General features: G+C 40.7%; 1 protein-coding gene across 3 annotated transcripts in view; it reads left to right on the top strand.

Annotated features, from left to right (window-relative positions):
- Nucleotides 1–13,173, top strand: part of ehmt1a (euchromatic histone-lysine N-methyltransferase 1a) — a 34,163-nt gene that overhangs the window by 19,512 nt on the left and 1,478 nt on the right. For all 3 annotated transcript variants that reach the window (XM_074637180.1, XM_074637177.1, XM_074637178.1), the window contains 11 exons: nucleotides 99–221; nucleotides 1,230–1,331; nucleotides 2,169–2,273; nucleotides 3,412–3,566; nucleotides 4,934–5,101; nucleotides 6,514–6,658; nucleotides 7,873–7,950; nucleotides 9,735–9,850; nucleotides 10,437–10,523; nucleotides 10,633–10,711; nucleotides 12,606–12,781. In XM_074637180.1, coding sequence (XP_074493281.1) covers nucleotides 99–221; nucleotides 1,230–1,331; nucleotides 2,169–2,273; nucleotides 3,412–3,566; nucleotides 4,934–5,101; nucleotides 6,514–6,658; nucleotides 7,873–7,950; nucleotides 9,735–9,850; nucleotides 10,437–10,523; nucleotides 10,633–10,711; nucleotides 12,606–12,781 — 1,334 coding nt within the window. The remainder of the gene's footprint in view (nucleotides 1–98; nucleotides 222–1,229; nucleotides 1,332–2,168; nucleotides 2,274–3,411; nucleotides 3,567–4,933; nucleotides 5,102–6,513; nucleotides 6,659–7,872; nucleotides 7,951–9,734; nucleotides 9,851–10,436; nucleotides 10,524–10,632; nucleotides 10,712–12,605; nucleotides 12,782–13,173) is intronic.

Below are 13,173 nucleotides of genomic sequence, written 5' to 3'. Positions count from 1 at the left end.
TGTGGGGCCTAGAAATCCTATTGGTTGATGATGTCAGTGTCTTCAGCAGCGATGATGTTGAGATACTGTGAGTAAGTTTGTGCACACACACACTGTAGGCTGGAGCCAACCTGGACATGTTCGATGAGGAGCAGAGAACGCCACTGATGGCGGCCTGTGATAACAACCACCTGGACACAGTGAAGTACCTGCTGAGAGCCGGAGCCGCCGTCAGCCACAAGGTGGGTCATCAGCACACACACTCATCTCAGTCCTACCAGCCTGATGTGTGCTCAATGTCAGATTCTGCTTCTTCATTCATCACTCAGTCCGTTCTCACTCTATCAACTGCTGCCACTGCTCAGGCCTTTTTCTACTACTCTTTTTAAAATCACAACATTAATAGTATTATTTTCACCTCCTGAAAAAACATATTGTTAATGTTGGATTGCTGCAGCACATACTAAAAGATCCAAAACCAATTTATATTGGTAGAATTTACTCCGAGAAGACAAACATCTTATACGGAGGATGAAAATAAATAATACAATCAAAGCCAGGCAAAATTGAAACGCAGCAAAATTGAAATGCAAAGATTTTATGTAGCTCAGGACCATAAATAGAGATAAATCAAATGAATCAAACGTTTGTATATAAATGTAACAACATCCAAATGTGTTTTTGATGAAAATCGCAAATGCTTTTAAATCCATATATTTGTGGATTTCTATTACATTTATTTAAAACAAGACATATTTGTGTGTGCATCAGAAATATATTTGTGAACCTTATTTTTTAAGTGGATTTTTTTTTTTACATTTATATACAACGATAACTATTTTTATGTGACGTGAAAAATATTTTTGTGGAGAGTCATTGATATATAAATCACATTTGTGAATGCTTCTGTCTTTCATTTGTTAATATTGAGACTGATCTGACCCCGTACACTTCCATCTAAACTAGTTGGCAAAAGCGGGCTTTGGTTTATTTTGCCACATGTTAAAAAAAAGAAACCTCTGAAACAAATTTGAACACGCTTTTGTGGGGAAAAAACTGCTGGGCACAGTGGCTTTGTATATTAAACTTGATAACATTTAGAGAATGGAGAGAGCAGAGCAGTTCCAATGTCCTGTTTCACCCACAAGTTTGAACTCATGGAATCCAGAAGCCAATGAAATGCTCTTTTGTTTTGGACTAAACAGTCGTGGCAGTAGTGTTGTTCAATGTGAATCATGTTGTCATCCCAGGATATCATGGGTTTCACCTGTCTGCATCTGGCAGCTAAACTGGGACATTGTGATATAGTCCATCATCTGCTCTCAAAGGCATCCAAATACATCAACTGTCAGGTAAAAACACACACCGCCTCATTCACTAACTGCTGCTAACCGCTACTGCTGTAATGTGTAATAGGGATGTCACGAGAACCGATACTTCGGTACCAAGTCGATGCCAAAATTCTAAAAACGTGACGGTACTCTTTTTCTACAGTAGCGAATGTACCGTACGATGCCTGTAATCAGGGTCCCAAATTAACAAACGCGAAATGCGGGTGGATTTTCCGTTTGGCGAGTAACTCTCTCAAGGCTTCTGTCCTCTGCTCTCTGTGTCGGAGTTTGACACACACACACACACACACACACACACACACACACACACACACACCAGCACCGTCGAGATGTTGGGTTGGTTTACTTTTTCAGAGATCCTTTATTCATTTGTTCGCGGAGAGGATTCACTTGTGGGAGAAAAAACGGAACTGAACTGAATTTCTATCTTTTGTTGTTTATTGCTAAATCTCTGAAAAGTGGTGCTTTTTTTTTATTGTCATCAAAATATAAAATTTGCATTTTAAATAAATATCTAATGGTCTAACAGTCTGTCACCACATCAGTGAATTTAAACTACTGCTTGCAATCTGAGGATACATATAGAGAGAGTGTGTGCGTGTACTGCTGTTTTCTTCCAGTTCTTGAGTTATACCTGAGGAATCAAGTCTCATCATTTTCCTTTTTTCCCCCTTTTTTTTTACCGTGGTATCGAATCGGTTATCGAGAATCGTGGAAATTCACTGGTATAGGTATCGACTACTAGCTTTCTGGTATCGTGATATCCCTGATGTGTAAATAAAAAGTCATATGTTAGTATAAATCTTTGCACAAGTTTTATGGCCCGTGTCTGTGCAGGATGACGGGGGATGGACCCCCATCACCTGGGCCATCGAGTACAAGCACAAGGAGCTGGTCCAGCTGCTTCTGTCCAGAGGGGCTGATGTTAACATCAGAGACAAGGTCAGTGCACACGCTACAATGTTCACTTTTACAACTGTACCACACACACACACACGCCGCGGAACCTTTTTACTCTTCATTTCGGCACCCATGTTAATAGGTTGGAGCAGCCACACAGCTGCTCATACTTGTGTGGCGTCCACACAGACCGCGTTGCTGCTGCGGAGCTGTCTGCCCTCAAGAGATCATTTTCACGGTCTATTTTGGCTGAGAACTGCAGCGCATCAAGCGGAAAAATTAGGCGACGCACAGCGAATCTCTAGATGAGCCGCCCGCTGCCGCGCTGCTCACAGTCCTGGTCTTCTTTACAGTACCTTCAAAGAATTCAATTAAATGTGATGTAATTCCCAGTTTGGCTTTGGTGAAAAAACTTTGAAATAATAAAACAACAATAGGCTAAATAAGTGAAAAAACATTTTTTTTTTTCAAATATTCTTTATTGCTGAGATCCAATTTGCTCGATGGTCAGCTACAACTGAAAACAACAGCATGACTGTTACTATTAACTCTGAATGAATCACATTACATTTACATTATGGGGCCGGCTAAACCTCCTAAAACACACGAAGGTCTATAACTCGTTTTTAATTTGGAGCCAATAAACACATCTGTTTTAAAAAAAATCTGTTTTCTTTCTTAAGATATGTCCCCTTACATTGCCAATAGAAAGAAAAGTGGTAGAATCATGTTTTGAGTGGAGTATCCCTTTTAATTTTGTAATACCGTGATATAATACCATCACCGCAAAAACCCAAAAGAAACATCGTGATATATACATTTTTGATAATATCGCCCACCCCTACTAACTACTTACTTCAGGAAAGTATGGAGAATAACAAAGACCTTCTTGTCTGTCCCTATAAATTATAATAATAAGTTAAGATCATTTGAGTTCTACTCAGATTTTACACCGATCTTGTGAGTTTGAGGACACACGATGCTAGAAATCATCTCTTCTTCGTCAATACTGATATTATCACTTGAACCAGTGTCAAAGAGAGTACATAACTCAATGGATCATAATCCCTATCAAGCTGATGCTTCATGTTCTGTAGGAACCTGGCCTGTTATTCTCTGAAGCCTTGCCGCCATCATAACACCATGTCAGTGCTGACCTCTCATCTGCTCCTGGTTTCAGGAAGAGAATGTCTGCCTGCACTGGGCAGCTCTTTCGGGCTGCGATGACGTCGCCCAGGCTCTGCTGGAGGCTCGATGCGACCTCAACGCTGTCAATGTTCACGGTGACTCAGCGCTTCATGTTGCTGCCAGAGAGAACCACCTGGAGTGTGTCATGTGAGTGTGTATTCTGGGGGAAAAAAGTTCACTGGAGTTGCACAGACCTTTATCAAATTACACATTATACATTGATTACATATCGGTTGATAATTGGTTGTTGATAGGAAACATTGATTACTATGCAGTATTATCCTCCTAGTCCAACTCTTGTTTCTCCACTTCCTCCTGGGTTACATTGTAAGGCTTTGAATCAAATTCTGGGGAGACACTGAATCCTTGAAACGTAAAGATAAGATTTATATTTGACCTCTTCAAATGTAAAGCTATCAAATATTGGCTCAAAGTACATTACAGTATATGGTCACAAGTGTTTGGGGCAGTTTTTTTTTTTTATAGTTTGGGCTCAGCCCGTTAGTCCCAGTTTGTCAGTCTGATCAGAGTTGAAGCAGCCAGGTTCCAACATCTGGTGGAAAGAGTGAAAGCAGAAGAGCGGAGGCTGTTTCAGCAGCACATTAAAGCTGCAGTGGGTAGAAGTTATGATTAAAAAAAAGTTATTTTTATAAAACAGTCACTATATCCTGACAGTAGTGCATGAGACAGGTGATCTGAAAAAAAATCATGTGCCAACAACTAAAACAACCAATCAGAGCTGATCTGGAGTCTGCCCTTCAGCTGCCGTCTATGAGAGCCGGCTGTCAATCACTCGTCAACTCCGACCAAACGGTCAAACTAGGCAGCCCCGATCAAATATGAATCAATATTCTGTTACAGTAATGCCTATTTCTCTCCTCAAATGTTTTCAGAATCATCTTGTAGTGCACTGTTTAGCTGTAAAATGAGAAAGTTTGTGACTCGGCAGCCATGTTGAGATCAAGTTGAGGAAATACCAAGCACCGCCCACCAGCCGGAGCACAGCCAATAGGAACGCTCTCTCTCTGAAATGACCTGTGATTGGTCAAAGTCTTCCATCACGTTCTAGATGTTTTTAAACCCTGAAAACAGAGCCATGAGGAGGTGCAGAAGTCTAGTTTTCTCTCAGAACACTTGAATTACAATATGCTGAAAGGTTATTATGGAATTTTTGCCCAATGATGCCAAAAACTTGTTACCTACTGAAGCTTTAATGCCCATGGTTTTTAATGACATGTTCAAGAATCACATATGCCTGGAATGTACGAGTGTCAACAAACTTTTTTCAAGTGTCCCACAACCTTCTGACTATAAAGTCTATTAGCTACTGGCAAATTGAATCTACAAATAATATGCAGGATAATGGTTTTAGCTTCAATGCCCCCATATCGGTCGACCCCTTGATACATCAGTTTAGTATGTTTTTAAGCTTACCGTGTTGTCTTTGTTATATTACACAACAACGTTTCTAACCCAGTCACCAGACTTGTAACTCCAACACGGTCCATGTGCAGGTTGTTTCTGTCTCGTGGAGCTGACGTCAATCAGAAGAACAGGGAGGGAGAGACGGCTCTGGACTGCTGCGTCTGCAGCTCCAAGGTTTGGACGGCCCTCAACACCAACAAGAAGCTGACTGACGCCAGGAGAGGCAGGGACTTTCACGGGGAAAGAGTGCTCAGCAGGTAGACAGCAATACTGCTGTGTGTGTGTGTTGTCTGGGTTATATAATAATATGAATGTCTCTTTTCTAATATTACATGTATGGAACTATTTTTTTTTAGTGCATATTACTGCTGTCTGCTCTCAACTGTGTTTGGGTGGTCTTCATTGGTACTGTTCCTCTGTGAGTTGAGACATTTCTATCTGTCTCGCTTATATGAAACACTTTCAAAACACTGGAGGGACCAAAAACGGAGTGTGATCAAGCTAAAGAAACAAGGCTGTCTTTAGGTTTCTCTAATGTAATATGGTTTTATATAGTGTGGAATTGTAAAAAGATGTACTCTAGACGGGGAGTGTCAGAAAGTTTGAGGAGTTCTTTGGGAAAGTCAGGGAATCACATGCCAGATCCATCCAAATATATATATCGCACATTTTAGCCAAATTTTGAGAAAATTGGCAAAAGAAAATACTTAGAAGACTTTTTTCCATCCACTCTGTTATGCCATTATTAGGAGTCGGTTCATCGAGATAAGTTTGTGGAGCCAATTCTTCTGTTGGAAAACCATTATACTCGGGCTGTCAAAGTTAACGTGATAATAACACGTTAACGCAGAATTTGTTTTAACGCCACTAATTTCTTTAACACATTAACGCAACTTGTGACTTTTAGGTTGCAGCGGGCTCAGTTTTAAAGCTGAAGTAAAGATACTGGCATCATGTATTTTTTGTTTAATCATAAATTTTTTTATCTGTTCAAAATGTACCTTAAAGGGAGATTTGTCAAGTATTTAATACTTTTATCAACGTGGGAGTGGACAAATATGCTGCAAATGTATGTATGTATGTATATATATATTATTGGAAATCAATTAACAACACAAAACTACAAACCTTGATGGCGATGATAGCCTATGATGACAATATCTATAAGTTATTTTAGTTTTTGCCAACATATACAGTATTTCTTGTTGATTTCAGTATAATATATAAACCATTAAGGCATTATGATTCCTACAGTGTGTTAAACAAGTGTTGTCCCCCTGAGAAGAAAAGCAGACGATCTGTCATCTGACAGGACAGAAATTAGTTTGCGAGTGATTGACTTGTTGATCAGTTCTTACTGCTTGTTTTACTCCGGTCTGTGAAATCTTGCAGATGCCGTTAGGAGCACCGGAGGACACAGAGGCACAAGATTTTTTTCAGATTACCTGTCTCATGCACCATTATCAGGATATAGTGACTGTTTTATAAAAATACTTTTTTTAATCATATTTGCTCCATTCCTACCCACTGCAGCCTTAACTAGATGAAGTCTTGACAGTTTTCCACATCATGTTTTTATTTATATCTCTTTCTATATGGATCTATTTTTTTCTTTCTACCATACATAGTTAAATCAGATTTTAAAAACAACTTTTCCTTCTTCTCTTAGGGACATTTCTCGGGGGTACGAGGCAGTTCCCATCACCTGTGTTAACGGTGTGGACAGCGAGCCAAGCCCTGAAAACTTTAAATACATACCTGACAACTGTGTCACCTCCCCACTGAACATAGACAAGGACATCACTCATTTACAGGTGAGACTTCAGCTCTCTATAAATTCTACATCCATCACAGTGCCCTAAAGGAAGCAGAACAAGATGCACATTTAATATCTCTGTGTGTATTTTTAGAATGAGTCTGGTGATATTCTATATTAAATCCCATTTGCAGACCCAAGCCAATAATGAATGGATCTAGTGTTGTGTGTGTATCAAAGCCTGATATATCTTCTTCCTCTGCAAATGAATGCCCTAATTACTCCTGTTTAGTAATAGATACAGTGACCAGATGTTTTAGGAAAGTACTGAACCTTTTTAAAAAAATGAAACTTCAGTACCAAAAGTAAAAGTAACCTACTCATTATGCAGAATGGCCCATTTCACAATAATGTAAATAAAGTAAAAGTACCTCAAAATTGTACTTAAGTATAGGACTTGAGTAGCCTACAGTCCACCACTACTAGAGCACAACATTGTTTACAAGAGCACAAGATCTGGTCTAGTCTTGCTTTCAAAGTGCACCAGATTGATGCATTTAACTTTGAAATGTACAAAATTTTCTTCAGGGGGAGCAGACCCTCACGGGGCCCTCCGAGGGTCTGCTGTTTTTAAGTGATTCCATTCCATTTTGTTCTATTTTTAGTTTGTATTTTATTTATTTATTTGGTTATAAAACTGGGAAAACCTGGAACAAAGACTGGGAAACCTGCTGGAAGGAATGTGTTTCAGTGAATAAATTAATTTACTTTGCAAGTAATTCCGGGGTTCCAATTTTCTTTCATATCCTTAGTACTTTCTTGCCAGTATGGACGTGAAGCAGGTCTTAAATTGGTCTTAAAAAGTCTTAAATTTCACTTGTTGAAACCTGCAGATACCCTGTATATGTAACTGTGAGACATTCACGTCAGACTTGTGTTGTTACTGATGTGTTACCAGGTCTCACATACTGAGATTGCCATTGGCTTTTTTTCAAGTCAAGTGCATTTGGGGACTTAATGAAACCCACAAGCAGAAGGAACTGCTGTTTACCAAATATCCATTATCAATTTTTCATTGCCCTGTCCAAATTTAAAGAGAAAAACACACCACAGTTTGAGTAAACTGCTCCAAACAGACTTGCTGTTTCTATTTTCAACCGAGGCTGTCACATCATGTACATAAACTACATCGAACAATACAGCAACACAAGATAAAAGCTGCCAGATGTCATAATACCTGACTTCTAATAGCTCACTGATTGTGTCATTCAGCACTGCAGCTGTACAGACGACTGCTCATCCAGTACCTGCATGTGTGGTCAGCTCAGTCTGCGATGTTGGTATGACAGTGTAAGTTCACACACACACACACACACACACACACACACACAACATGTTGGCGGTGTAGAAGTTCTTCAGTGTGAGTGAAGAAAACATTAAACGTGCAATTTGTCACAACTGTAAATCCAAAATAAGCCGCGGAGGAACACGGCTCAGAGTGAACATTGTGACCGGCTCGTCTGTCGACAGCACGGAGTCAAGTCAATTTTATTTGTACAGCCCAAAATCACAAATCACAAATTTGCCTCAGGGGGCTTTACAATCTGTACAGGATACGACACCCTCTGTCCATTACGGTACGACCCTCACATCGGATAAGGAAAAACTTAACCAAAAAAAAAACTTTTACAGGGAAAAAAATGGAAGAAACCTCAGGGAGAGCAACAGAGGAGGGATCTCCCTTCCAGGATGGACAAACGTGCAATAGATGTCGTTTGTACAGACTAACAACATAATGAAAATACAACATAGATAATCCATATGACAAAAAATAACACAAGTGATGTGGACATATGTGAGAAGGTGAATCCAGGAGGATGTCAAGCAGCTTTCCGACGTCGCCAAACAGATAGAGCCAGAGCAACATGACCTCCTCTCCATGCCAGATAGGTAGAGTCAGAGCAACACGACCTCCTCTCCATGCCAGATAGGTAGAGTCAGAGCAACATGACCTCCTCTCCACGCCAAACAGATAGAGCCCGAGCAACACAACCTCCTCTCCATGCCAGATAGGTAGTCAGAGCAACACGACCTCCTCTCCACACCAACCAGATAGAGCCCGAGCAACACGTCCTCCACTCCACGCCAAACAGATAGAGCCCGAGCAACACGACTTCCTCTCCACGCCAGATAGGTAGAGCCAAAGCAACACAACCTCCTCTCCACGCCAACCAGATAGAGCCCAAGCAACACAACCTCCTCTCCACGCCAGATAGGTGGAGCCAGAGCAACACGACCTCCTCTCCACGCCAGATAGATAGAGCCAGAATAACACAACCTCCTCTCCACATCAGATAGGTAGAGCCTGAGCAACACGACCTCCTCTCCACGCTGCATAGATAGAGCCAAAGCAACACGACCTCCTATCCACCATCCTTGAGAGAGGACCAGATTTTTGTTTTTAATTCACAGTTGCTTAGTAATGTAAACGTATGGTAGCCATGCCAATAAGCCCTCTTGGACTGAAGTAAGTTGTTAGAGAGGCTACATCTCCTGGAGCTAAACGGCTAACGTTAACAGAGGTTCCATCATGATGCCTTCAAATGTAATCTTGTAAAATGTAGTTTTTGGGCAAGAAACTTGAATAAATGAAGGAGATGTTAACACATTCTGCCTGCAGTATTCACAGTTTCAGATTTCACATCAGCTTTGTTACAAAGTTGAGGCTACAGGTTTACATGCTTCATTTTGCATATATATATATATATCAACACATTGAGGGAAATTTGGCACAAACGTCCACTTGGCCTCAAGGATGAACTGATTAGAATTTGATAGTCAAAGGTCAGCATGGTTTCAGCCATGAGTCAAGAATTCATATTATGACAATCTCACACCCATATCTATTAGGATAAAATAATGAAGTGATTACATTTTGGAAAGACATGGTCATGCATGTAAACTGCAACTTGACTGGTTGGCGGTAATTCTAGTTTTTCCAAAATATATTTCTAGCTAGGAATAAAAAATCAAACATGTGGCTCTCTGAAAGCAACAGATAACATGTCCAAACAGTAAATCTGTGTTTTTATCCCCGATAGCAGTTTGTAACATGTCTCTTTGTGCGTTTGTAGGAGGGTCGATTACCACTTGACTTCTGTCAGAGGGAGCCCCCAGTGCTGTTTGAGTGCAACCATGCCTGCTCCTGTTGGAGGACCTGCAGGAACCGAGTGGTCCAGAACGGACTGAGGTATTCCACTTTCATCTAACCGCTCACTGTGGCTGTTTCTTATTGTACCTTTCCACGCTTGCAAATACTACTGCATTTCCTGCAGTAAAAGCCCCTCTGGTTTCCTGGGGGAAAGATTTTGTTGCCTCTGACAGAATCCATTTTCTATGCTCTCTTCAAAGCCACCAGACTCCTTTGACAAAAACAGTAATTTTAACTCGCAGAACACGGGAGTTGATGGACTACTGCTTGTTTGTGTTATTGTGTGAAGTTGGTGTTTTAAAGGGGTTAGTTCTGATTCACCAAAGTCACACAATAACACAAACCTTGGGCCTGGTAGTAGCTCACTGTGTGCACTGTACTTGATGGGAACATAGAGGTGACAGTGTACATCCAAACGATATGGCTAGCACGTGGCGGATTTATACCAGGCTAGAGGAAAAGTGTCTCCATTTGCTCCTCCAGGAAATGGATTAGCTCTCTTAGTTGTTTTTCTCTCTTCTGTGCTTTCTTGAATAAAATCAATGTAATTTTTTGGTCTTAATGTTCCTCTGAAGTGTGCTGCTGCTGGATGAGATAATTACCTTGTTGTTGTTGTTTGTTTCAGAGCCCGGCTGCAGCTCTTCAGGACACAGAAGATGGGCTGGGGAGTGAGGGCCATGCAGGATATCCCTCAGGGAACATTCATTTGCGAGTGAGGACAGGCTCTCATAAGAGAAAAAACTGAATTCAGTGTTTCACAGCATGAAATATTGAACAGAAGCCGCGCTCTGAGCTCTTCCCCCCCCCTAATGCTTCCACAGGTATGTCGGGGAGATCATCACTGATGCAGAGGCCGATAAAAGGGAGAATGACTCTTTCCTCTTCACCCTCGACAATAAGGTGATTGAATTAGTTTACATGAATTTTTAAAGGTGCACTAGGCAACCGTGCATGTTGGTTCTTCTGAGACATAATAGCACAAAAAGTGTTTACCAGCGGGGACAATCTGTGACGTTAGAGAGACCAGTTTGCTGTAGTCGATGATGATGCTCAGTTAGTACTCACTAGTGTGAAGTTGCTTGCTGTTTTCTGATGCTAGAAGTAGAAATTATTATAGAGTGTGTGTGTGTGTTAGAGTAAAAATAAAAAGGGAGTGTGGGTTACGATTAAGTCGGGATTTAGTTTAAAGGTCCAATATTGTAAAAAGTGAGATTTTCATGTCTTTTATATTATAAAGTAGGTTTAAGTGATATATAAATACTGTGAAAGTATCAAAACGCTCAATATATACGGAGAAATACACACAGCCCGTATTCAGAAACTGAGCGTTTGAAAGAAGCCGTCAGGATTTCTGTCCATTTGTGATGTCACAAATCTACAATATTTAGACAATTTCACAGTTTTAAACATAAACATTCTAAATGTGTCCAAGTTTATTTCCTGTTGCAGTGTATGTGAATGACATAAGCTGACAGGAAGTAAACATAGACCCAAGCTGTTGCCTAGCAACGCAATTCTGTTGCCATTCCATTGAAATGCACTAAAACGGAGCGTTTCTGACAGAGGGTAAATACAGGTATATTCAGGCAGACAGTATGAGGAAAATAATGTGTTATTTGAACATTAAAGCATGTAAACATGTTCTAGTAGAAACCCAAAATACAAACATGAACCTGAAGATGAGCATGATATGTCCCCTTTAATTTAACCTGTTGTGGATTTAAATCTCGCTCAGTGTAGCATTAGTAACAAGCCAAAATTGTATGATGGTGTAATGTCAGTGCTATAGGCCTGTGTGATTGCAAAAATGTATTTTTTTCTTTCATTCAAGTGTGACACACATAAAATTGACACTACTTAGATTACCATCAGAGACAAGAGAAAACACAAGCCAATGCATGGTGCTGTATACATGTGTCAACTACATTATATCAAATCAAAGTTAACAAGTTAAACATACAACTCTCTCATATGTTGATGGGAAGCATTCAACAAAAACTGAGCTATGTAACCATGTGCTGCAATCTATATTCTTCTGTCATATCAAACCGACTGGGGCATCTTCAGGAAGAAGGGATTGAGTGTGTGTGTGTGTGTGTGTGCTGCTATGTTTGGTCAAGAGGTGGCACTGGAGAGTTACTCATCCACACACTGCTCAGTACGTGACGCACCGTCTTTCCTCTGTCAGCAGCCTTCTTCATGTTTTTACAGACTGTGGTTGATCTTATGATGACGGCTAGTTGACGGTAGGACGGTGGACTGGTGTCTTTGATTCCTCAAAAGCCTTTTGTTCTTCTGAAGTATCTTAATGAAATATGTTAGAACCAACCCTGTTTTATTCATTGATTTTGCCTCCTTATTCCCATTCAGGAAAGTGTGAGGCTACATGCATTAGTGATGCGTTTCCTAAACTCAATTAACAGGCTGGGCAGGTACAAATCAGGGATAGAATCAGGACAATCTGTGAACATGATGACATCGCTAAAAAAGAGGTTTGACAAGAAAAGAAAGCAGTCAGATGATCAGAAAGGTTGGAAACAAACCGACAGGTCAGCGAAACTTATTTTGTAGACAAAGTGAAGGTGAACTGTAAAATTAGGACCCAAACTGTTGTAAAACATCCATCACAGTTTAGAGACCCACTTCCTGCTTCATCTTTGTGTACACAACAACAACAGCAGGTCAAAGTTTTCCTGTGTAATGACGGGTTAGTAACGACATGTCTGGTGCTCTCACTCTCAGTTTGACCTTCAAATAAAGACTTGTGACTCTTTTTGGTCAACATGTTGTGCAGGTGGGAGACGTACACTGTATTGATGCGAGACTCTTTGGCAACATCGGCCGCTTCATCAACCACCTGTGTGAGCCCAACGTGCTGGCTGTGAGGGTGTTCACCATGCACCAGGATCTACGCTTCCCCAGGATAGCCTTCTTCTCCAGCAGGCCCATCAAAGCTGGAGACCAAATAGGGTGAGTGGTGGATAGGGTGGAAAGTATGGAAAAGTATGGAAATTTAATTTACTAATTTCCAGATCTGGATAAGTATGGAAAAAAAAAGAGAGGATGAAAAAACGTTTCTGTTTCCAGACTACTGCCCCTATTCTGTGTTCTAAAATACAAAATTCTGAATTTCTAAAACTATATTGATCATGCTAGCAGAGTGTTTTTCATGGCGTTTCAGTGCTGCCAAAATGTTTACTACTATGTGAGAGAGCGCAGGCCGGAGTGAGCTTGATGTCGTCGAAAGCAAGGCAAGAACCAGGCTACGGCGTGCGACAACGCACGCTCCTACGCACTGCTGCCTCTACGCCTGTACGTCACAGTCAGGGCCGGCGCGTCTATTTAGGCAAACTAGACAATTG

Source organism: Sebastes fasciatus, chromosome 6 (assembly GCF_043250625.1).
Source record: "Sebastes fasciatus isolate fSebFas1 chromosome 6, fSebFas1.pri, whole genome shotgun sequence".
In the NCBI taxonomy this organism is placed as follows: Eukaryota; Metazoa; Chordata; class Actinopteri; order Perciformes; family Sebastidae; genus Sebastes; species Sebastes fasciatus.
This window is presented reverse-complemented; position numbering and strand designations above follow the sequence as displayed.